Below are 19,577 nucleotides of genomic sequence, written 5' to 3'. Positions count from 1 at the left end.
GGCAGGCCGGTAGATGATGAAGTGATGGAGATGTTAGGAGGCCACGGCCATTGTGATGCTGGGTGGCTGTTACTCTGGAACTGCCATCTGCCGAAAAGGTCAGTTGCTAGGGGACGATTCTCCTGGACCGTGTCTGCCTCCCAGCTGCCATCCACACACCCACACACACTGGCTTGAGTATGCACACAAAAACACACAAACACTTACACATTCGCACAATCTCACTATTTCCTAGAAACCTGAATTGAATATGAGTAAATTTGACCCACTGCATTGACCGCTATTAATCCACCCTGTAATTTTCTGTAACTTTAGGTGAGCTTAGTTGATTATAATTCTTTACGTGCTATGTGTGTGATGAGGCAGTAAATACATATCTTGTGGCATAATAGCCCTGTGGTCACTTAATGGCACCAAACAAATGAGGGTGTTCCTATCATAACAATGCTTTAATTAATTGGAACTTGGCCACAATTGAATGTTGAGGCAGGAAATCAAATCAGGATTGAGTGCCAGATCCTAACCATGCTACATTGTCCATTACAACCACAGTGAGCAGCCTATCATTCAGTGCGGTGATCCAAACCCAGATCTAAATTCCTTATCATCTTCATAGTAAAGCCAACTCCACCCAATGGGCAAACATTTTTCCACAATTTAGCAGGAATTTTAATATAAAGCTGCTGTGCTTCCATTATGCTGTATCATCTTCTCTGCATGTTCTGTGGTGAGTGACCTGATTATTGTATTTTAAAGTAGCACTCGCTCTCAGGTCAAAGGCAAGGAGTGTGGCTGTATTTCTTAGTATCAAGTTACTTAACCTTGTACCCCTGTTATGTTGCTCCTGAAGTTAAGGGTCCCATAAAGACAGCATCAGAAAGCTTTTTTTTTTGCTAATAAAATGGGAAAAAGATTTATCTCAAAAGGAAATTGACCATGTGACAATTAGTAAGCTCCAGGAGCAGTTATTTTTTTTACATGACAATTTAGAAAATATAGTAAGAACAATTTGAGCCACGACTGGATGTCAGTGTGTTACTATCTTAAGATATTGGCACTACAGTAAATGACTGGATTTTGTGTCATTTGTATCCTTCCTATCACACTTTACTGCCCTCCTTCCCTTTCATCCCTCCTCGCGGCCTAACCTCCAGCCTGCGCCTCTCCACCAGCCTTCCAGAGACAGTGACTTTTGTGTTGTTGAGCTGTTGTTTTTGTTTGTGCCCTTCTCACCATGGCTGCCTGCTCGCCGCCTGGCAGCCCCTTGTGTCAAAGGTGGCTGCAGCAGAACAGACTGTGGGAACAGCCGGTTAGCCTCCCCTTGTCCCCTGCTCCCCAACCAGAGGGGCAGCCATCAATCCAGCACTCCCCCTGCCCCTGAACACACAAAATGCCCAACCAAACACACACTCACACAAAAAGCCTACAACGCTCACACCCTCTCCCAATAATCCTCGGAAGCAATTTCATCTCGACTCGGGTGGCGGCCCATTGTCGCCAGCCCCTTCAATCTTTCCTTATTAACTCTCGCTTTGTCCTGCATCCGAGCTTCTGGACTCATCTCTCCTACATTCCGATCGGGGCTGCTCCCAGCACTCCCAGGCAACCTCCATTCGCTAATCCCACTGCCTCCCCCACCAGCTGCCCCACCCCAAGGAACTCTTACTGCTTTTTTTTCTCCAACCTGCCGATCACCTACTTACAGAGTAAGGTAGGGGCATTAACTCCATGGGCTTTCTGAAGGCAGAGTGTGAAGGCGGGGTGGGTGAAGGAGGAGGCGGCCACAAAGTGACTCCAGCCCAGACAATTAGAACAATGAGCTGGGCCTGTAGGGGGCTAACTCGCTGCGTCACGCCTGGACGGTGGGGTATTTTGTCAGTTTAATGAATTGTCCGTCAGGCCAGGGCCACATCGCAGGCTGCGCAGGGAGAGGCCAGCAGGGACCCAGACACTAAGTCGGTATTTATTACACTGCCTTTGTCACTAATTGAGCTAATTATCACTGACTCCTCAGCACTCCCACAGGCAGCACCCCCTCCACTCACTCTCTCCACCAACTCTCCCACCTCACTCTCACGCCTGGGATTTGAACTCTGCCTTCCCTCTTCTTTTCTTAAATCTGTCTGCCACTTTCTCTTTCTTTTGTTTCTCCCTGTGTGTCCATGATCGCCGATCAATTCTCTCTCAAGCCAGGATTTTTATCATTTTCACATTTGTGAGCTTTTACTTTCTCCTGACTTTTAAATTGTTTTGTCACTTTGTACTTTAATCCAAATCACGTGTTCACCTGTTATCCAGTCATAAAAGACAGAATATTTTGTGTTGGAGCAGTCAGTGTTACCCTGTGATCAATATACATTTTAAGTTATCATGTTTGGTAGGCCGCCCGCCCTTATGTGACCCCATAATGTGAAGTATTTGAATCAGTTTTTTTTGTTATCTTCTTATTCTAGGTGTACAGACTTAAACTTTCTACTTTCTTTGAGCTGCAGACCAATTGCAGACCAATCTCAATTTATTTATGAATTACTTAACTACTTGCTCGCCGCAAGCAAAGGAGCCCTGTGATGATGATGCCTATTTTTTACCTTGTAAGATCAAGACTGTAATTCTGAAAGTTTCTTGTCCCTGTCGTATGTCACTCTGTCTGCTCTTACATCTACAACTTTGCTGCTCTGTTATTAGGACCTTTGGATCTTTGGGTGCGTGTTGGTGTCCTCACTGCTCGATGACCGTGGCTGCTCCTGTGCTGCGGTGAGCTAAGTAGAAAGTCTTAAGCTTTCCAAACTCCCGTTAGTCGGTGGTTAGGGTCGTGGTTAGTCGGGTTGCAAGGGGCTTGGGGAGATTCCAGGTTTTTATTATTTTTCAGTCTATTTATCTATTTCTTTCCAACATTAAGCAAATCAAGCTAAACATTAAATGCAGTAAAGTCCTATACTGTATAAATAAAATAAGGTATGTGGCTGAATAAGCAGGGGCCGTCTCTTGTGGTTGGGAGCACAGATGCGGAGATGTTTTGTCAGCCAGAGAAAGAGGCTGCTTTGGTGGTGGTAATAGGATTAAGCAAAGGACACCCAGGGACAGGCTTATATGTTCACTTGGTTGGTTGTCAAAACTATCTCAAACACAGACTACAACAGACATAATAGCATCTTTTGACACATTCAGGAGGGCAACTTAATTGAAAATATAGACTTTATTGTTCTATCATACAATACAAAACCAACTGGAGCCTAAATCTTTTGATTAAAATCTAAAAAAAAGAAAAAAAAGTCTTCTTTTACATCTCACTATAACAGTATAAAAATCCTTAGAAATAAATATTTTGTATTTACACTAATAAAAAAGGTAAATATTCAGTGCATGAACACAAGTGTTTTTACATGAAACAAGCAAAGACGTGATAATGTTTTGTTTCTAGTGAGAGTCGGTTTTGAGTGAGCTACACTACGCCAAAATAGAAAAAGGCATACGATCTAAAACATCTCCTGACATGACACTAATGATAGCATATTCTCCAGCCACTGACAGGTGCATAAATCATTTAGAAAACTTAGAAAACTTACATCATTATAAATATATTCATATATTTTAATATTTACAGTATTTGGGTTCTCATAGCTGATATACAGAATGATCTCTGACAGCAGAGGATGTTTATCTGCTTTTTACAGCCTATCCTGAAGTAAAACACATCGTATACGCCTTAAACCTGGACCAGTTTAATACAACACTTTTGTAGTAGCAGGAATTTTGTGTCTTTTTTTACTTCAATGTCATCTCAGACTGGCATTAGTTTTCAATTTTGACCCCTCTGAGTGATGTCATTATATTCAGTGTATTGATAATACATTCAAATTACATTGCCTCTGTAAGATTTGTTCAGTTTCTATTTTGCTTAGCGAGCACCGTCCAAGTGATGTAACATCAGGATCATCTTGTGGTAAATCATAGTGGCAAATCAGGGTTGAAGTGTATTCAGTTCAAAATAAATTTAAAATGTGGTGAAGAAATTATAAGAGGCTGTGCTGCATCCAGGGCCTAAGTACACAAGTTAAGGACAGCCCATCCCTGGAGATACACTTCACACAGTTTAATGTGAGAGAATCCAACCTTTCAGCAAAACAAAACAAAACAAGATTTTCCTTTTTTTTAAATAACCCTCTTCCCTCTTGTTAGAGGTCTTCACCAGTTTATAGAGCCCATGTTTGTCGCTCTCTGGCCACAGAAACATCTGTGAAACATTATGCCCAGTCTCTGCCATCAGTGGGGGAGAAGAAGGATCTAGTAGTACCTGGTTACAGCAATCGATTCATCACCACATCATTTCATCCCTTCACTTCTAATTTTGTGTTTCCACATTGTAAACACTTGAGGGGTGTGGGTCATTTCCATTCTACATTGATGGCTGGTGTGCACTCTTAATGCTGTTAAACATCAAAGAAAAGTTGCAAGCACATATACTTGCTACATACCCTGTTCATACATTTGTGCTTTTCTCCATCTCCCTCTTTCAAAAACTTTTTTTTATTTGTTTGAGAATTCCCTGTATCAGTTTACCCACCTTGAAGCTTTTTCTAGCTTCTATCTAACATCTCAAACAACCTGTGTTCTAGTGGCTTTCTCAGCCAATTAGCAATCAAATATGCATTGATATTCCATTGGTGTCCACCTGTGATCATAGACACTGGTGTAACGTCCGTGTACTGGTGCAGTTCAAGCAGCTGACATGACAGCACCAGTGGAAGGTGCAGTGGCAACGCTCAGTCACACTCTCAGTCCGGGTCGTAAACCCACGTCCACAGCAGAGCAACTCACATCCATCCAGGCCTGGAGAAGAGCTGTTGCATGTTCTTCCAGAAGTTCCCAAAGTGCCAGTTTTGCCATTGTAGGAGCAGAAGTTGGGTGATTTCTCAAAATAGACCAGGTCCATGGCAGAGGGGGGTTTGTGGGCCGAGTTTTCAGGCTCCAAGTGTCGGGGGTCGGCTCGGTGAGAGGCACGGTTGCTTCCCTTGTTGGCATAAATAACTCTGGATGCACCATCAAACCGGTCCTTAAGGAAGTCTCCCACTGTGCGGAAGCTGGGCAGGCGCATCCAACAGGTGCGCACGGTGCAGGAGCCAGACATGCCATGGCACTTACACTCCTGACGCATCTCTGATGACACAGTCTGCAGATAGGAAGACGAAAGGCTACTGATGAAATCTTACAAAGTGGAAATCACAAATATACATTTGAAGCTTTTGGGAATTCTGACAAACACACAAATGGGGGCATTGAATATCAAATCCTTACCATTCTGCCAGCTTCATTATTGTGTATGTTGGTGAGGTAGCGCAGATCTCTGCCCCTTTCGCTGGAGTCCACAAACTCACGGCTGAACATCCGGCCAAAGTCTACATTGTCACTGCAGCCCCCCCAGTGCCAGTCTGGTCCTCCAGGACCTCTGCGGCGGTAATCGCATGTGCACGACTCAATGGCCCCTTCTGAGCAGGAGCGAGCCACAGCGTGGGTCACCCCTGCGCTGGTGATGGCAAATACAAATGCAGTCTCTCTGCAACCTAAAGAAACAACATCAGAACTTCCCATCAGTACCAATTCCAGCCTTTTGGACTTAATGTCTTTGCCATTTTTTTGCCCAAAATATTTAATAATGTTTCTCAAGACAAAAGTTTAACTGTATACAAGAGATTCCATTACATCCTGGCCAAAATTGTCCAAATAAAGCCTAGTATGAAAGACAAGAGAGACTCACCACGGTTGACAATTTTCCCAAAAACTGCTGGGCTGTGGGTGGTCGGGCAGTTCCAGCGGCGGTTGCGGAACTGCCACTTGCACTCCTTTATGGCAGTGTGCATCCCAGCGGCGATGGCGTGCAAGATGCCAGGATTCTGCCGAATCAGCCGGCGCTGGCGTCGACTCAGTAGGGCCAGGCTCGGGTCCAGGACCAACTGCACATTCTTGGAGTTGGTGAGGAGGTTGGATGAGGAGGCCACATTCACAATACCCCTGGCACAACAAAAGGACAAAGCCAATCAGAGTCAAGGAGCTGGCAGTTATTGCTCGTAGCTTCTTCTGTGACCCTTTAAACTCTTAAACTGATGTGTCTTGGCATGTCATGAGTGTTTAAAAAAAAATACAAGTTCTTGTTTTCATTATGTAAAACTGTGGCATAACACACAGTTTCAAGACAAGGAGGAGACAGTAAGTCTCTGAGTCTGAATGCAGGTTTCTAGTTGGGCAAAAAACATTAAACTATTTTTACCTCTTCATAAATCATTTGGATCTGAACCAGATATAATGACATATCACTTTAATTATATAACTTGAAAACAACCTGCTAAATATTCAGCATCTGTTACACTATCATATAGCTCAGTGGCAATCCTCCCTCACAGGTTTGCATCTGTTGTCCTGTGAAACATTATTATCTTCTCACGTGATATACCAAAAGCTGAAGAGAATATAGTTTACATTTTTAGCTTAAAGTGCTTAAATATCATTGTATCAAAATGTACCAAGTCACTAAACATCAGACTTTTAGGTTTGTATTGTGTAAAATGATCTCTGCCAAAAAGCTAATTAATATTATATAGACTTTATGTCACTTAGTTGTTATAATGTTAATAACATAATGTATGTTGTTCCTTTACTACATGATATCAGAAACTATTCTGGTATTTGGCTTTAGAACCATTTGTGTCCAAATAAGGCACCTGCTCTTCTCCAGTTAAATACCAATTTCAGATTTTGGTGGTCAGGTTTCAGAATATTTGTGTTTTAGTACACTGGCTGCTATATAATTTTCCACTTTGTCTGCTGGCAATATCTGTGAGATTTCTATGTCAACATTTTTGGGATTCTCAGTGTATCTTAATGGCTCTGTCTTCTGTTGAGCATTATCATTCGGAAAAACGGGCGAGTCTTGGCCTTAAGGGCTGACCAGACAGTTGCGTGGTCAGGCCTGGGAACATGAACAATAATCTCGTCCTTTTGGATGTTTTCTTCATTCCAGCTACTCCGCGGTGTATTTTTTTTCCCTCTCCTCAATGTTTTCTTGGATTTCAGATGACATTTTGAATATTTGAAAACGCCTGACCTTGTGCGCAAATACAATAATCTACATCTAATGACACCACAAAAACGACTAAAACGAGCTTTCGTTAAATCATTATTACTTCGACCCAGCCCACAGTTTACATATTTTGAAACAAAAGCAAGACAATATGCTGCACTGATGCTAAAATATACAGATCTTGAACAAAATATTGGGGAATTGGCAGCTGTAGTTTTAGGATGTATAATGTGGCCTATAATAAAATCAACACGATGGAGAGGACCTCGTATGGGATACTTTTCAGCCAATAAATAAATATTTAATTTATCCCACATTGGACTGGAAAATGTTGTCTCGTGTTCAAACCGCAATGTCCAAATGACAGGGAGCAGCGTAAAAGAGAGAGTAAATTAAATATACCGCAAATATAAGGTAAACCTGTAATTAGGCTTTTACAAAATAATTATTTTACTGTCAACTAGATAGTCTACGAGCTAATTACACTGAACCGAGAATCAATTGGAAGAAACAATCCCACTAGCTATAATATCATGCGGGTTCTCTTCTCTCTTTTTTAAAGGTTGAACAGAAGTCGTTATCGGTGCCAAACCCCATTACTTCGAGCATGCAGCGGAATGTGGCCGCCCAATAAAACACAGTGCAGTGCAGGATGTTCCCCGCTCAAACCGGCGTTCAATAGACAGTTTCCAGTGGTGGGATGCTGATAACTGAATGAATGTATATGTAACGTGTCTAGATATGTGTGAACTCACCACCACCGGCCGCTGTTGTTGACGGCCCCTGTGCCAGAGAGCGAAGACACCAGCAGGATGCAGGCGGCTTTCACCCCTAACAGCAGCGCCAGGCTCCTCATCGTTTCTTTAGGTCAAATGTGAAGAGGGAAATGTCAAAAATGTATTTTCCTCAGGCAAAGTTATAGCCTCGTTCTTAATACCTAATTGACAGTTATTCATCTGAACACCCTCACAAATATTCACATTTCTATAACAAATTAAAATACAATAAACCATCAGCCTCAAAGCGAGAAAAATCAGACAGAAGTCTGGCAGTGATAATATATTTTTATCAATATTCTGTCCTACTGGATTAAGATCAAAGAGCTGTAAGGTGTAAATACTCACCACACCACAGTCCGGTGAGAGGACTTGAGAGGTGAGAGAAGCGGGCAGCCCTAATTGACTTAAATGGATCTTGAGTGGAGACAGGTTGCTAAATGATGTGAAGTGTCCAGACAGGATGCGACTGCTGCTGCAGTCCTCTTCACTCTGTCTCTCTCAGTGATGCTCTGCACGGCGCATTGAACGCGTGGGACAGTCCCGAAGACTTGATCCCCTCGGTGACTGATAGGCAACACATTCTTCTCTTATTGAGCGCTACGAGGGGAATAAAAAAGGGATTTGCTGCTCTCATCTCCCTCTGTTTTTTTCGGAGCCTTTTCAATAGGATTGGAGGGAGGGATAGTTAATGCTCTTCATAGGGCGCACAATGAATAAGGAAACACAACTGGGCAGAAAAGAGAAAGGAAGAGAAAAAAAAATAGGACAATCCACAGAGTTGCGCACATTACTTGTGGAATCTCACGGTCATCACAGAATCGATTCCCTGTAAGTGTGTGCGGCTGAGAGTATTTTCCCACCGTGCGCTTGCTTCCACATCCAGTCTTGCAGAAAGGAGAAGAGCCTCTGAAGCAGTGATGTGTTGGTACAGATGCTGTGGGTGCGCCCGATTTGGTGCTCCGTCGCTGCTCAAAGCTGGTGTCACGATGCAATACAGTTACAGAGGAATATGAGCCATCTAAAACTGCCCTTTTTACCCGGTGGTTGGATTAGCCTACTCCCTAACCGCATCTCCTCCTCCTCTCTCCAGATGCGCTCTCAAAATGTGTAGTGACTAAGGACATTTCTGTTTAGTTCGTTTCCTTTTTACACCAATCCAATACCGGTTGTTTTACATTATAACACACAATTTACATTATGCATTATTACTAAAATGTTATTTAAGAATGTTTCATGAGGGTATCTTAACATATTCAGATACTATTTGATATTACTCCCAATAAACATAACTATTATCGTCATTCTGTATAGCCCAAGCGCGCACACGCACAACGAAACGTGCATGCAATAATAAGCTGTTATAGTTGTCATATATCTCGCACTGCCTGGTGGGCTACTTTTCTTTCTTTTTTTCGATCGCGGAAGACTTGAAATACATTCTCCAATCAGAAGTTTGATCTATGATGAACCAGGAAAAGAGGGGGACTAGTAAGAATAAAAACCTTTCCAAACATCTGGCCTGCAGACCTCCCTCGATGCACATGTAGCAGTGTGATCAGAGCTTCAGCCACTTTGCGGCATCTCCATCTAGCCCCAGACTAGGCTTCAATATCCTCAAACTCCTCTTTGCTGGTTGAATGTTTCATTATGTGACATTTATCTGCTAATTTGCATGTTCCACATTAGTCACTGCAGCGGTATAGTTTGAATAATCTCTCTCTTTCTCCCTGTCTCCCCCCCGCCCCTCTCTTTCTCTCTCTCTCTCTCTCTCTCTCTCTCTCTCTCTCTCTCTCTCTCTCTCTCTCTCTCTCTCTCTCTCTCTCTCTCTCTCTCTCTCTCTCTCTCTCTCTCAGATGACAGTAAAAGGAAGTGGGCTTTTGTAAAAAAGGATTTAATGACAGCCATCCTACGTTTATACTCCAGCCTTATGTGAAGGTGCTCAAACGAGTTTCCTGGAGCAGTCATGCGACACCGAGCAGATTAGAGCTTCAATCCGGATAAAGGGGGCCTTTTATATACAAATCAACTTCAAATCACTTTTTAAGCCACTTAGATATACACGCCAAGGCAGAATGCTAATGCACTTTTCATTGCTGCAGCTTAGGGAATGGAAGGAGATTAGATGAATTGGTGTCACTATGCGAACCGTGTTCGAGGGGGGTTTTAACTTAATTTTATGAAAGTAGCCAATGCATTTTCTTGAGTCCAACTGCAGTGTTTATCATTGTTTAAGGTCTGGTCTAAAACATTTTTACAAAACATAATAGCAGTCTCATTCTACGAGTGATTGACCTGTTGATTCAGTATTATGCTAATCATCGATTCGACGCCGAGCTGCCACATTACTAACCAAGTCCCAACAGAAGGCCTGAGTATCTGGTTTCATTGGCCTGTCATTACTGAGCATGAACAACGAATTTAAATGTATAATTGAGATGCTGTTTGGTAGTTTTAAAAATGCATAAGATGTATTTAAAAGCGAGTAAGGCCATTCTTTCTATGGCGCCTTCACAGTGTTCACAAGTGTTATTTGCCATATTCAATTTGTCGGAGCACGTGACGCCACAATGTGAATGATCACAAAAGCACAACAAATCTGACCTGTCACTATATCGTAATTCATGTATATCATTTTATACTCTGAAATAAAGTCTTTGGGGTGACAAAGTGAAGTTGTTTCAAACACAACAATGAGAAACAGCCGCTGTGATGGAGTGGGGAGGAAGGGGGACCACATGACTAGAAACAGTATTGTTGGAAGGTCTGTTCGCGGAGCCGCCTGCCTGCTGCTGCCTCCCTGTCGTACAGTGGAACCAGCAGCTCTCCCCTCCCCCCATTCATCATTTAACTCACCCCTTTATGAACAAAATCCACTTTGACTTTCCATATTTCATTTTACCGAGCGTTTCTTTGTTCTTTCTCTCCAACAATTGAATTTGATACCACACAATTTACCGACCCACCAATAAAAAGCTTAGTATAAATACATTCATATTTCTATAGCCTGTCAATTATTTGTTTAGAAGATCCAGTGTTTTAGATTATCTACCTAAACCATTGTGCGCGCGGCTTGCAAAGTGGTGCTTGTGCGTAAAAGTGTGGTAATTTTACGCATGGACGAATGATCACACTCATAAACAATTAAATGATCAACTGGTGATTCAACTTTCATGTTGGCCAATATTTTGCAAACCGCCGCCTGTGGAGGCATCTCCTCCCCTCCCCTCTTTCTCTCCCCCTCCCGCTTACTCTCGCCCCCGAGCTCCTCTGTTCTCCGTCTTCACTCGTCGGTCGTTTGGCGGTGCATCGATAATACTCCACTCCTCTTCTTTTTGATATTCTTATCCAATACAGGATTGTATTACTAGTGTTTTAATGTCACGTCGCGTAAGACGCTTAACAAAATGGAGCTATCAAACAAACTCCGTTGGGACCAACTCCTGATTTTGGCAGCAGCACTTATGTCACCTGCATTAACGTGAGTGCACTTGAGAGCACCAGGAGAATTGATGTTACACGCGGGTTCTTGCTACATGGAATTCGGCACGAGTTGAGGGAAGTTATACTGTTTATGACTGAATGATTTAAATGTAACATATTTAGTTAAAAAATAGAAACATGTGCTTCCGATTTTACAGGCTGATTCTGTTTAATATTGAAACATTGTAATTCATGTTTTTCTAATTGTGTAGCCTTCTATCTGAACTATGCAATTAAGAATTCAATATAAATCCCACTGTTGTTTTTTCTCCATAAGATGTTGAAACTGCAAGTAACTCTCCGCTTTTAGGACTTTATAGTTGGATGATCTGTTTAGAATTATGTTTGTTCCCGCTCTAAGCAACATCTGTAGAAACTCTGTAGTAAATGCTTATGCAATTGATTAACACATTTTATTGCTGAGTGTATTCCGCAAATAGAGATTAATTTCGTAGTATATCCATTTAAAATCTGGTTTTGTATTTTTCAGATTTTCTTAAGGAAAATCAATCATTATCCAAAGCATCTCTACATTTGCATATACGTCTCTGGATTTGACTAATGAACTCCTGAACAGCTCTGATGACCCCCAACACCCATCAACTCTCTCTCTCTCTCTCTCTCTCTGTCTCTCTCTGTCTCTCTCCCTCTCTCTCTGTCTCTCTCTCTCTGCAGGGTGCTGTGTAATGATATCCTCAGCCTGAGGGTGGCAGGAGATCCAGTGCTAACCCCTAACTCAGTGTGCCTGAGGCTGGCAGGCCTCAGCAAACGTCAAATGCGGATGTGTGTCCGAAGCCCCGATGTGACGGCCTCCGCTCTGCAGGGCATCCAGGTGGCCATCCACGAATGCCAGCACCAGCTCCGGGATCAGCGCTGGAATTGCTCCTCGCTGGAGGGCCTTGGCAAGCTTCCCCACCACAACACCATCCTCAACAGGGGTGAGAGCCTGAGGCAAGCTAATGGTGATCAAAATGGGACCTGGGTTTATGGGATGGGTACAGGTGCAGGTATGAGTTCTGCATGCAGACGCAGGACGGTTTTAGAGCTAAACTGTTTGCCGTTTTCAACTCTTTGAGTGTATCTCTCCTGCTCCCAGGTTTTCGCGAGAGTGCCTTCTCTTTGGCCTTGTTGGCAGCGGGTGTGGCTCACTCTGTGGCTTCGGCTTGCAGCATGGGCAAGCTGCGGGGGTGTGGCTGCGAGGCCAAGCGTCGCCAGGACGAAGACAAGATCCGGCTGAAACTCACACAGCTGCAGCTCCAGACCCTGCAGAAGGGTGGAGTAGGCCTCAGCATGACACGATCATTACCCTCAGAGCTTAACGGTCACCATGGGGACCTGCCCGCTAACCTGCGCTCCACCCACCCCTCCGCCCTTCTCAAGCCATCGGCAGATGAGCTGAGCTCCATGCAGGAGACGTGGGAGTGGGGGGGCTGCAGTCATGACGTCCGTTTCGGGGACCGTTTTTCCAGGGACTGGCTCGACTCCCGCGGGTCTCCAAGAGACATCCACGCTCGCATGAGGATTCATAACAACCGGGTGGGACGGCAGGTGAGTAATGTGCCCATCCACTGTGTTCCTCATCTTGCTTGGAGAGCGGAGTACACATGACTATAGGGTCATTGCTTCTGATTTGTTACATCATTTGCCTTTCTCGACACAGATAGTGACTGACAACATGAAGAGGAAGTGCAAATGCCACGGCACGTCAGGGAGCTGCCAATTTAAGACCTGCTGGCATGTGTCTCCAGAATTCCGGCTCGTGGGTTCTCTACTCAAAGAAAAGTTCTTGTCCGCCATATTTGTCAACTCCCAGAACAAGAACAATGGGGTTTTCAACCCTCGGACAGGAAACGGCGCCAGCAGGAGCGCAGGGGGACTTAACGGAGGCCGCCGTCGAACCATGTCCAGAGAGCTGGTGTTCTTTGAGAAGTCTCCTGATTTCTGTGAGCGTGATGCTTCCGTAGACTCTCCGGGTACACAAGGACGCATCTGCAACAAGACCAGCTCCAGCACAGACAGCTGCGGCTCGCTGTGCTGTGGCCGTGGACACAATATCCTAAAACAGACACGCAGCGAGCGCTGCAATTGCCGGTTCCACTGGTGCTGCTACGTGCTGTGTGAGGAGTGTCGTCTCACTGAGTGGGTCAATGTGTGCAAGTAAACTCCAGTTCTCCCAGTCTCAGCTGCCTTTACCCATCCAGGACTCAAGATGGCGAGCCTGTCCCTTTCGCCCACTCCTTCTGTTTGAGCGTTTACTTTGCTCCTTGTGTAACTCCCAGAGAATCTGTTTACCCCCCACCCCCCGCTCTTTCTTTTTGGTGTATCATCTGGGATCTATTTTCTTTTTGTAGTCGATGTTATTCTCAAAATGCCAAGTCAGAGATTGAAGAGGTGACTCATGTCATTTGTCTTGCTATGGTCTGTTTAGACGCTGCCCTCTGAGCCATGAAAACCCATTTATTCTATCCCACAAAACAAAGACGAGTAGAGAACCTTTTCTATATCTACATGCTGACTCTTCTCATTGTACAGTAGCCGTGTATTTGAATGTGTACATGTATATTTGTAAATGTATTATTATTAATATTATTATTGTGTTGGAGACTGTCTTTTTGTGTTCTTACTGACAGACTTGTGCTGGCCGAGTGGCTCAGGACGGTGAACCAATGCGGTTAGACAACAAGGTCTCATCCAAATGTATTACCTTTAACTGGGCTCCCTGAATGATCTCCAAGATACTTACTTCATTTGTATATTTTGCACCTGTGACTCAGACAGAGCAACAATACTTATTTCGGAGTCCGTCACAAAATCTATAGATAAGATCTACGAATAGAAGAAGACAAGATAAAGGACAGTGTTTTTTTGTGTTTGCACTGATATATCTGGACAGAGAGCTCATGAGCGTATCACAGCATGTATAATTGTTTAACTCAAGATGGGAATATTTTTGAGACATTCTGTCCCTCCAGATGAATAACTTATGATTCTGATTATTTACACCATTGTAACAATAGTATTTTCTTCATGAGAGTGGCCGCTAGTGGTAATGTTTTTCATCAATACAACTGTGATGTGATTTGTGTCACTTTTTCTATGAAATCATGACTGAGCTTTTGTTATTGTGCTTGCCTTTGTCCATTTCATCAGTCCGAGCACTCTTTAGATTCTTCCCACATGTAGTACATGTCAAAGTGAGAGATGGACTCGCTTTAGTCTTGAACGGATGCTGAATGGTGTGTGTATGTGTGTGTGTCTGTTGCTGTGTATCTGGAAGGGGCAAGTCCTACACACTACAGATTTGGGAGGTGAGAGCCTTTTTTTATGGCCACTTCATGCTGAGAGAAGGACTTTTTATGGCTGCTGGATATTGTTTCTTTAAAGTATGACTTTTATTACTGGAGAGAAGCATCAAGAGAGCAGAGAGTGGGGGTGATTATACCAGTCTTTGCTGTGTGAGCATCTGAGGGGATCATCTGTCCAGGATTCATAACCAAGGAAGGGACTTGCAAAACAATGTGGGACGTTGTGTCCTGGGAGACTTCACAAATATAAACACAGGCACATAAACACATGCATGTGTTTATGCAAAAAAGCCACTTACATGTAGAAATACTGGCAATAATGCACAATCAAAAACATGCATGCTGATGCTCACTGAACTGTCAGACAGAACTCTGTGTGACCCGAATGATTTGCACCTCCATTCTAGTTAAACTTGCTGATTTAGCAAAACTCTCATGTCAACGCCGACTGAATTTATGATTGCAGCGTTCTGAGACATCTTAGATAATCCAAACTCCATACTCTGTTTGCCATATAGGATTTAATGGCAATTAAGTGTTGTTTGTGTGGACTTCAGTAAATATCCCTTGACTCTTGAGGAATGGCAGTGCCAGTGGCTGAATGGACTATTCTGTCTGTTTGGCATTTAGTAAGGGAATAAAAGGGAGACAGTGACTTGTATGGAATGATAAGGTAATGGATTTCTGGTTTGCATTTATCATTCCTTTATCATTTCACCCTGAAGCTGCTGCGAAAGGGAATTTCCTGTCACTGTTTCTACCATGTGTGAGACAGAGGTTGTTGGACAGTCTGGGATTGGTTTCTCTCCCTCTCTGCTCTCTTTTTCTCTCTTTCCCATTCTCCCCCTCATCGCTGCAGACATAGACACATGCATAGCAACACATTGAGTGCCCCCCAGAGTAATGACAACCAGACTGGGCTGAAATTAAAGAGACGGCGGCAGAGAGAGGAAGTTAGGAGATAAAAGTTACCCGTTTTGATTGACAGGATGATTATATGTATAAAGTAAGGCGATTTAGTGTGTTTAGTTGGATATAAAGATAGGGAGATATATGCTTGGTGTACGTACAGCAGCTGATGCAGAAGGACAAATGGGATATGGAGAAGGGGGTGAATAAAGTGTACTCTGTTTAAATACAGGCCTCAAAACATCTGCTTCTCAACTCCCCTTTCGTTTTTGATGTGGGACAGGCAGAGAAGGAGAGCGGGAAAGAAAACACAAGGAGCCAGCTACCCAGAACATCAAAGCCCCTGCCCTCAACGCGCAGGCCCTCATTAGTTCAGCTAGCACAACCAACGAGACTTGTGATTGTGTTTGCTGGGGTGCACGCTGGCAGACACTTCAGAGGAATGGCTCCTTTAAGTCATAGTTCCCCACCCCACCTCTCCTGCCACCACCCGAGCCCGCTGTAACCCCCATGTAACCCTCTCCTAACTCCCCGCGCACACCAACTCGGCAGGCTCCCCCATCATCCACTCCACCCCATAATCTGGTCTGCAGCTGCAAACATCTGCTCCCCTCTTTATTCCTCTGCCTTCACCACTGAGTTGATAAACACATATATCACTGGACCACTGACTGATACACAACAGAGAGGAAGAGGGAGACAAATGTTGGATTCACCTGTGAGGCTGCTCTTGTGTGTAATTTAATCACACTTGGATGTTTTTATGGTGAATGGGTTAAACACACACCTAGAAGGGACATTCTTCTCGGTGTGGGTTTTGAAATGCATAAAAAAAAAAAAAAAATCAGTACTCAAGGTTAGAAACCTGATATGATATTGAGTCAGTCAATGCTGCCTCCTGTCATCTCATTGTCTGTGACACAAAGAGGGCTGCTGTCAGAAAGTATCACTTGGCATCCTATTACAGTCAGCCATTTACTTATTCATTCAGATGATTCCCGTTTTAATTATTTAAGCATGTTTTCCTCCAGATGCTCTGTTACATTTCATATTGGCTTAGTTGTTGGTCTGCTGCTGTAACGCCACATAAATAACATTCAAACACGTGCAATGTTTTGTCAGAAAGGATATTGTGTGTGAATAAAAACTGGACACTATTTGAAGAAAAACAAACTTAAGTATCAAAGCAGGTAGATGCTGGTGCTAAAAACAATAATTCACATTTCATAAAGAGACAATTAAATCATAGTTGTTCTCCAGCAGTGCCCCTAGTCATGCGGGATGGAAAACTTGAGAGGTACTCCTGACGATCCAACTCCCGCGAGAGTACACGTCTTCGCAGCCGTCGCTCATCGCGAGACTATCATCCAGTCCTCTGCCTGAATCCAGCTGGTAGCCTGCCTGCAGTTGACGGGTAAGTGAATGAGATGCAAATGATGAAAATGCTCAAAGATGCATACAAGTAATACAGGTGACCGCAGCGTGCGGCTCGCTGCTGTCACGCCTTAAATAACGCAAATGAACCGCCGTTCACCGACGACATCGGGCCGACTGGTGCGCGTGTCGTGACTGCACGCGGGCAATTACAGCACACAATATGACCCGGAGAATTGTCTTGTTCAGTACTGAAGACGTTTGCTATCGTTGTCATATCTTAACGACGCACGAATAATGATCTTTTTAGATAGATACAAGATACGTTAGTTGTCTCATTCCCACCCGTCCTGCTGGGACTGCAGCATCAGCCTTCTTCCCCTCGCGCGTTATGACAAATGTACATGGATGTGCGGCCACTGCAGCTGTAACGGGCTCTGCTAGCAGCTACAACGTGTGCTTTTCATATAAATGAATGGACACGTAAGTTAGATCATCAGTGATGGCATCAGTGACAAAAACATACATCATAAAAAATAAATGCTTTCTCTTGTAAAAGGGGGGTCCTCCTGCTGCCGCACAGTATGCTGCATGGGGATGCATTCATTTTGGAATATGAATAAGACAAATGCCCCTCAGGTAGGGTATGTTACCACAAGTTGACATCAGAGTTGGCCTGTTAAAGAGGCCATAAGACAGGAACGTGACAAAGCCTCTCAGTCTGTGTGCACCATGCATTCTCACAACCTGAGGTTGTGTCATTTAATGTGATACGAATTGATTGTTACACTGGCAATCATTCAATTGCAGTAAACAGTTTAAAAGGTGGTTACTCTGCACCACATGAAAGCTGATCCACATAACAGAGATCCAGTACTGTGAGTCAGGTCAGCCGTCTGCCGAGGTGTGAAGTATACTTTTATTGGCTTTCCTCTGAGGGCTTCTGCCGCTAACGACGTGGTAATGTGAAGAGTTGTCTTTGAAGAGCGTGTTTTTTGTGTGTGTGGTTTTGGACTTTCTATATGTGGTTCACGGGCTTGTTTTGGCTGTTTTGTTGCTATTTAAGGAAAGCGCTCTCACCAGTTCCCTCCCTGTGTAAAAGTTCTGTTTCAGTTGAGGTGAGAGCCGCCAGTCACCATGGGGAACATCTTTGGCAACCTGTTGAAGAGCCTGATAGGCAAGAAGGAGATGAGGATTCTCATGGTGGGGCTGGACGCCGCTGGGAAAACCACCATCCTCTACAAGCTGAAGCTGGGGGAGATTGTTACCACCATCCCCACAATCGGTGTGTGAGAAAAATATATGAATTACTGATAATGTTAGGTACAACACTTGTCACTGAGTTCCTCCAGCTTGTGTAACTGCTTTTGATTTGTTTTTCATTCAGGTTTCAATGTCGAGACGGTGGAGTACAAGAACATCAGCTTCACCGTGTGGGACGTGGGTGGCCAGGACAAGATCCGTCCCCTGTGGAGGCACTACTTCCAGAACACCCAGGGTGAGCCCGATTAGCAGCGCCTTAGAGGATTCGCCTGTCCGCCATGTTGGATTTTACAGGGCCGCTCAGTACTCTGGCAGATCCTGCAGCTAATGCTCGCCCCCAGCACCGAGAGCAGATCTGACTAATGTTTTAGATGAGGTCACTTGCAAACAGCCTCCGACTGATTATTATCATCTTAGTCATGTTGTTGAAAGCCTCTGCAATGAATAAACTTGGTTGAGCGACCAAGCCATATTTAAAAAATATAATATTGTTTATGGACTCTGGGATAGTAGAAGTGATGGATTTGTTTGGTTTAACCCTTAAAAAGACATATATCTCTCCTGACAGGTTTGATCTTTGTGGTGGACAGCAATGATCGTGAGCGGGTGAACGAAGCTCGGGAGGAACTGATGAGGATGCTGGCTGAGGACGAGCTGCGGGATGCCGTTCTTCTCGTCTTTGCCAACAAACAGGTGTGCGCGATCTTGTGTCTCCTTCTTTGTATTTCATTCTTTCTGCACTTTCGCACTAACTGAGGCCTCCCGATTGACTGTCTGGTGTGTTTTTGTTCAGGACTTACCCAATGCCATGAATGCTGCAGAGCTCACAGACAAGCTGGGCCTGCACTCCCTACGCCACCGCAACTGGTACATTCAGGCCACCTGCGCCACCAGTGGAGACGGTCTCTACGAGGGACTGGACTGGCTGGCCAATCAGCTGAAGAACAAAAAGTGAAGAGTTCGGTCAGTTGAGTGGGGAAGAGCCTGGGTGCCAGCTCCAGGTAGTGGTTATAGTGGATCCATTGTGTTTACATGGAGAGGCAGTGCTGAACAGCTCCCAGGGGATGACTCTCAATGGCTTCCTCCCCCCAAAACTACTTGTTTCAATTCTCCTTTATTTTGGTTATTTATTTTGTTTGGATCTGCGGTGAGCGTTTTTAAACAAATGGTTTTGAAGTTGACCTAAATCACTTACATTCTATATGCTGAATACATACAAATTGGAATGTAATAGTATAATGTTACTGTAAAGGCATATGTATTTCCCCTAATTTGCAGTCTCTTTAACCTTTGACCTACATCATCTTTAATTTGTTCAGAAATGTGATGATGTAGACTCATGATGGCAGAGCATCATATACTTTAAACTTGTAAATGTAAATGATAAAGAAT

General features: G+C 43.9%; 3 protein-coding genes across 4 annotated transcripts; 2 read left to right on the top strand and 1 right to left on the bottom strand.

The window, feature by feature from the left end:
- Window positions 1-15: 15 nt before the first annotated feature.
- wnt10b (wingless-type MMTV integration site family, member 10b) lies at window positions 16-13,729 on the top strand (the record flags this gene model as incomplete). The annotated part of the gene is given in 6 exon segments (XM_079226834.1): window positions 16-98; window positions 12,010-12,272; window positions 12,431-12,882; window positions 12,995-13,473; window positions 13,686-13,698; window positions 13,700-13,729. Coding segments are annotated over 6 exon segments (1,311 nt in total). The 5' UTR covers window positions 16-24.
- Window positions 4,679-7,931, bottom strand: wnt1 (wingless-type MMTV integration site family, member 1; the record flags this gene model as incomplete). Its single annotated transcript, XM_079226833.1, has 4 exons — window positions 4,679-5,170; window positions 5,296-5,561; window positions 5,756-6,009; window positions 7,831-7,931. The coding sequence occupies 4 exons, from the start codon at window positions 7,929-7,931 to the stop codon at window positions 4,679-4,681; spliced, it is 1,113 nt and encodes a 370-aa protein (XP_079082959.1).
- Window positions 13,730-18,044: 4,315 nt separating the features above from the next.
- arf3a (ADP-ribosylation factor 3a) lies at window positions 18,045-19,140 on the top strand (the record flags this gene model as incomplete). Of its 2 annotated transcripts, XM_079226288.1 has the most annotated exons (4): window positions 18,045-18,207; window positions 18,310-18,420; window positions 18,754-18,878; window positions 18,979-19,140. In XM_079226288.1, the coding sequence occupies 4 exons, from the start codon at window positions 18,060-18,062 to the stop codon at window positions 19,138-19,140; spliced, it is 546 nt and encodes a 181-aa protein (XP_079082414.1). The 2 variants fall into 2 exon arrangements, with proteins under 2 accessions (XP_079082414.1, XP_079082413.1); XM_079226287.1 differs by lacking the exon at window positions 18,310-18,420 and having other exon boundaries at window positions 18,060-18,207.
- Between the last annotated feature and the right edge of the window lie 437 nt (window positions 19,141-19,577).

This window comes from Taurulus bubalis (genome assembly GCF_910589615.1).
Source record: "Taurulus bubalis genome assembly, chromosome: 11".
Lineage (NCBI taxonomy): Eukaryota > Metazoa > Chordata > Actinopteri > Perciformes > Cottidae > Taurulus > Taurulus bubalis.
This window is presented reverse-complemented; position numbering and strand designations above follow the sequence as displayed.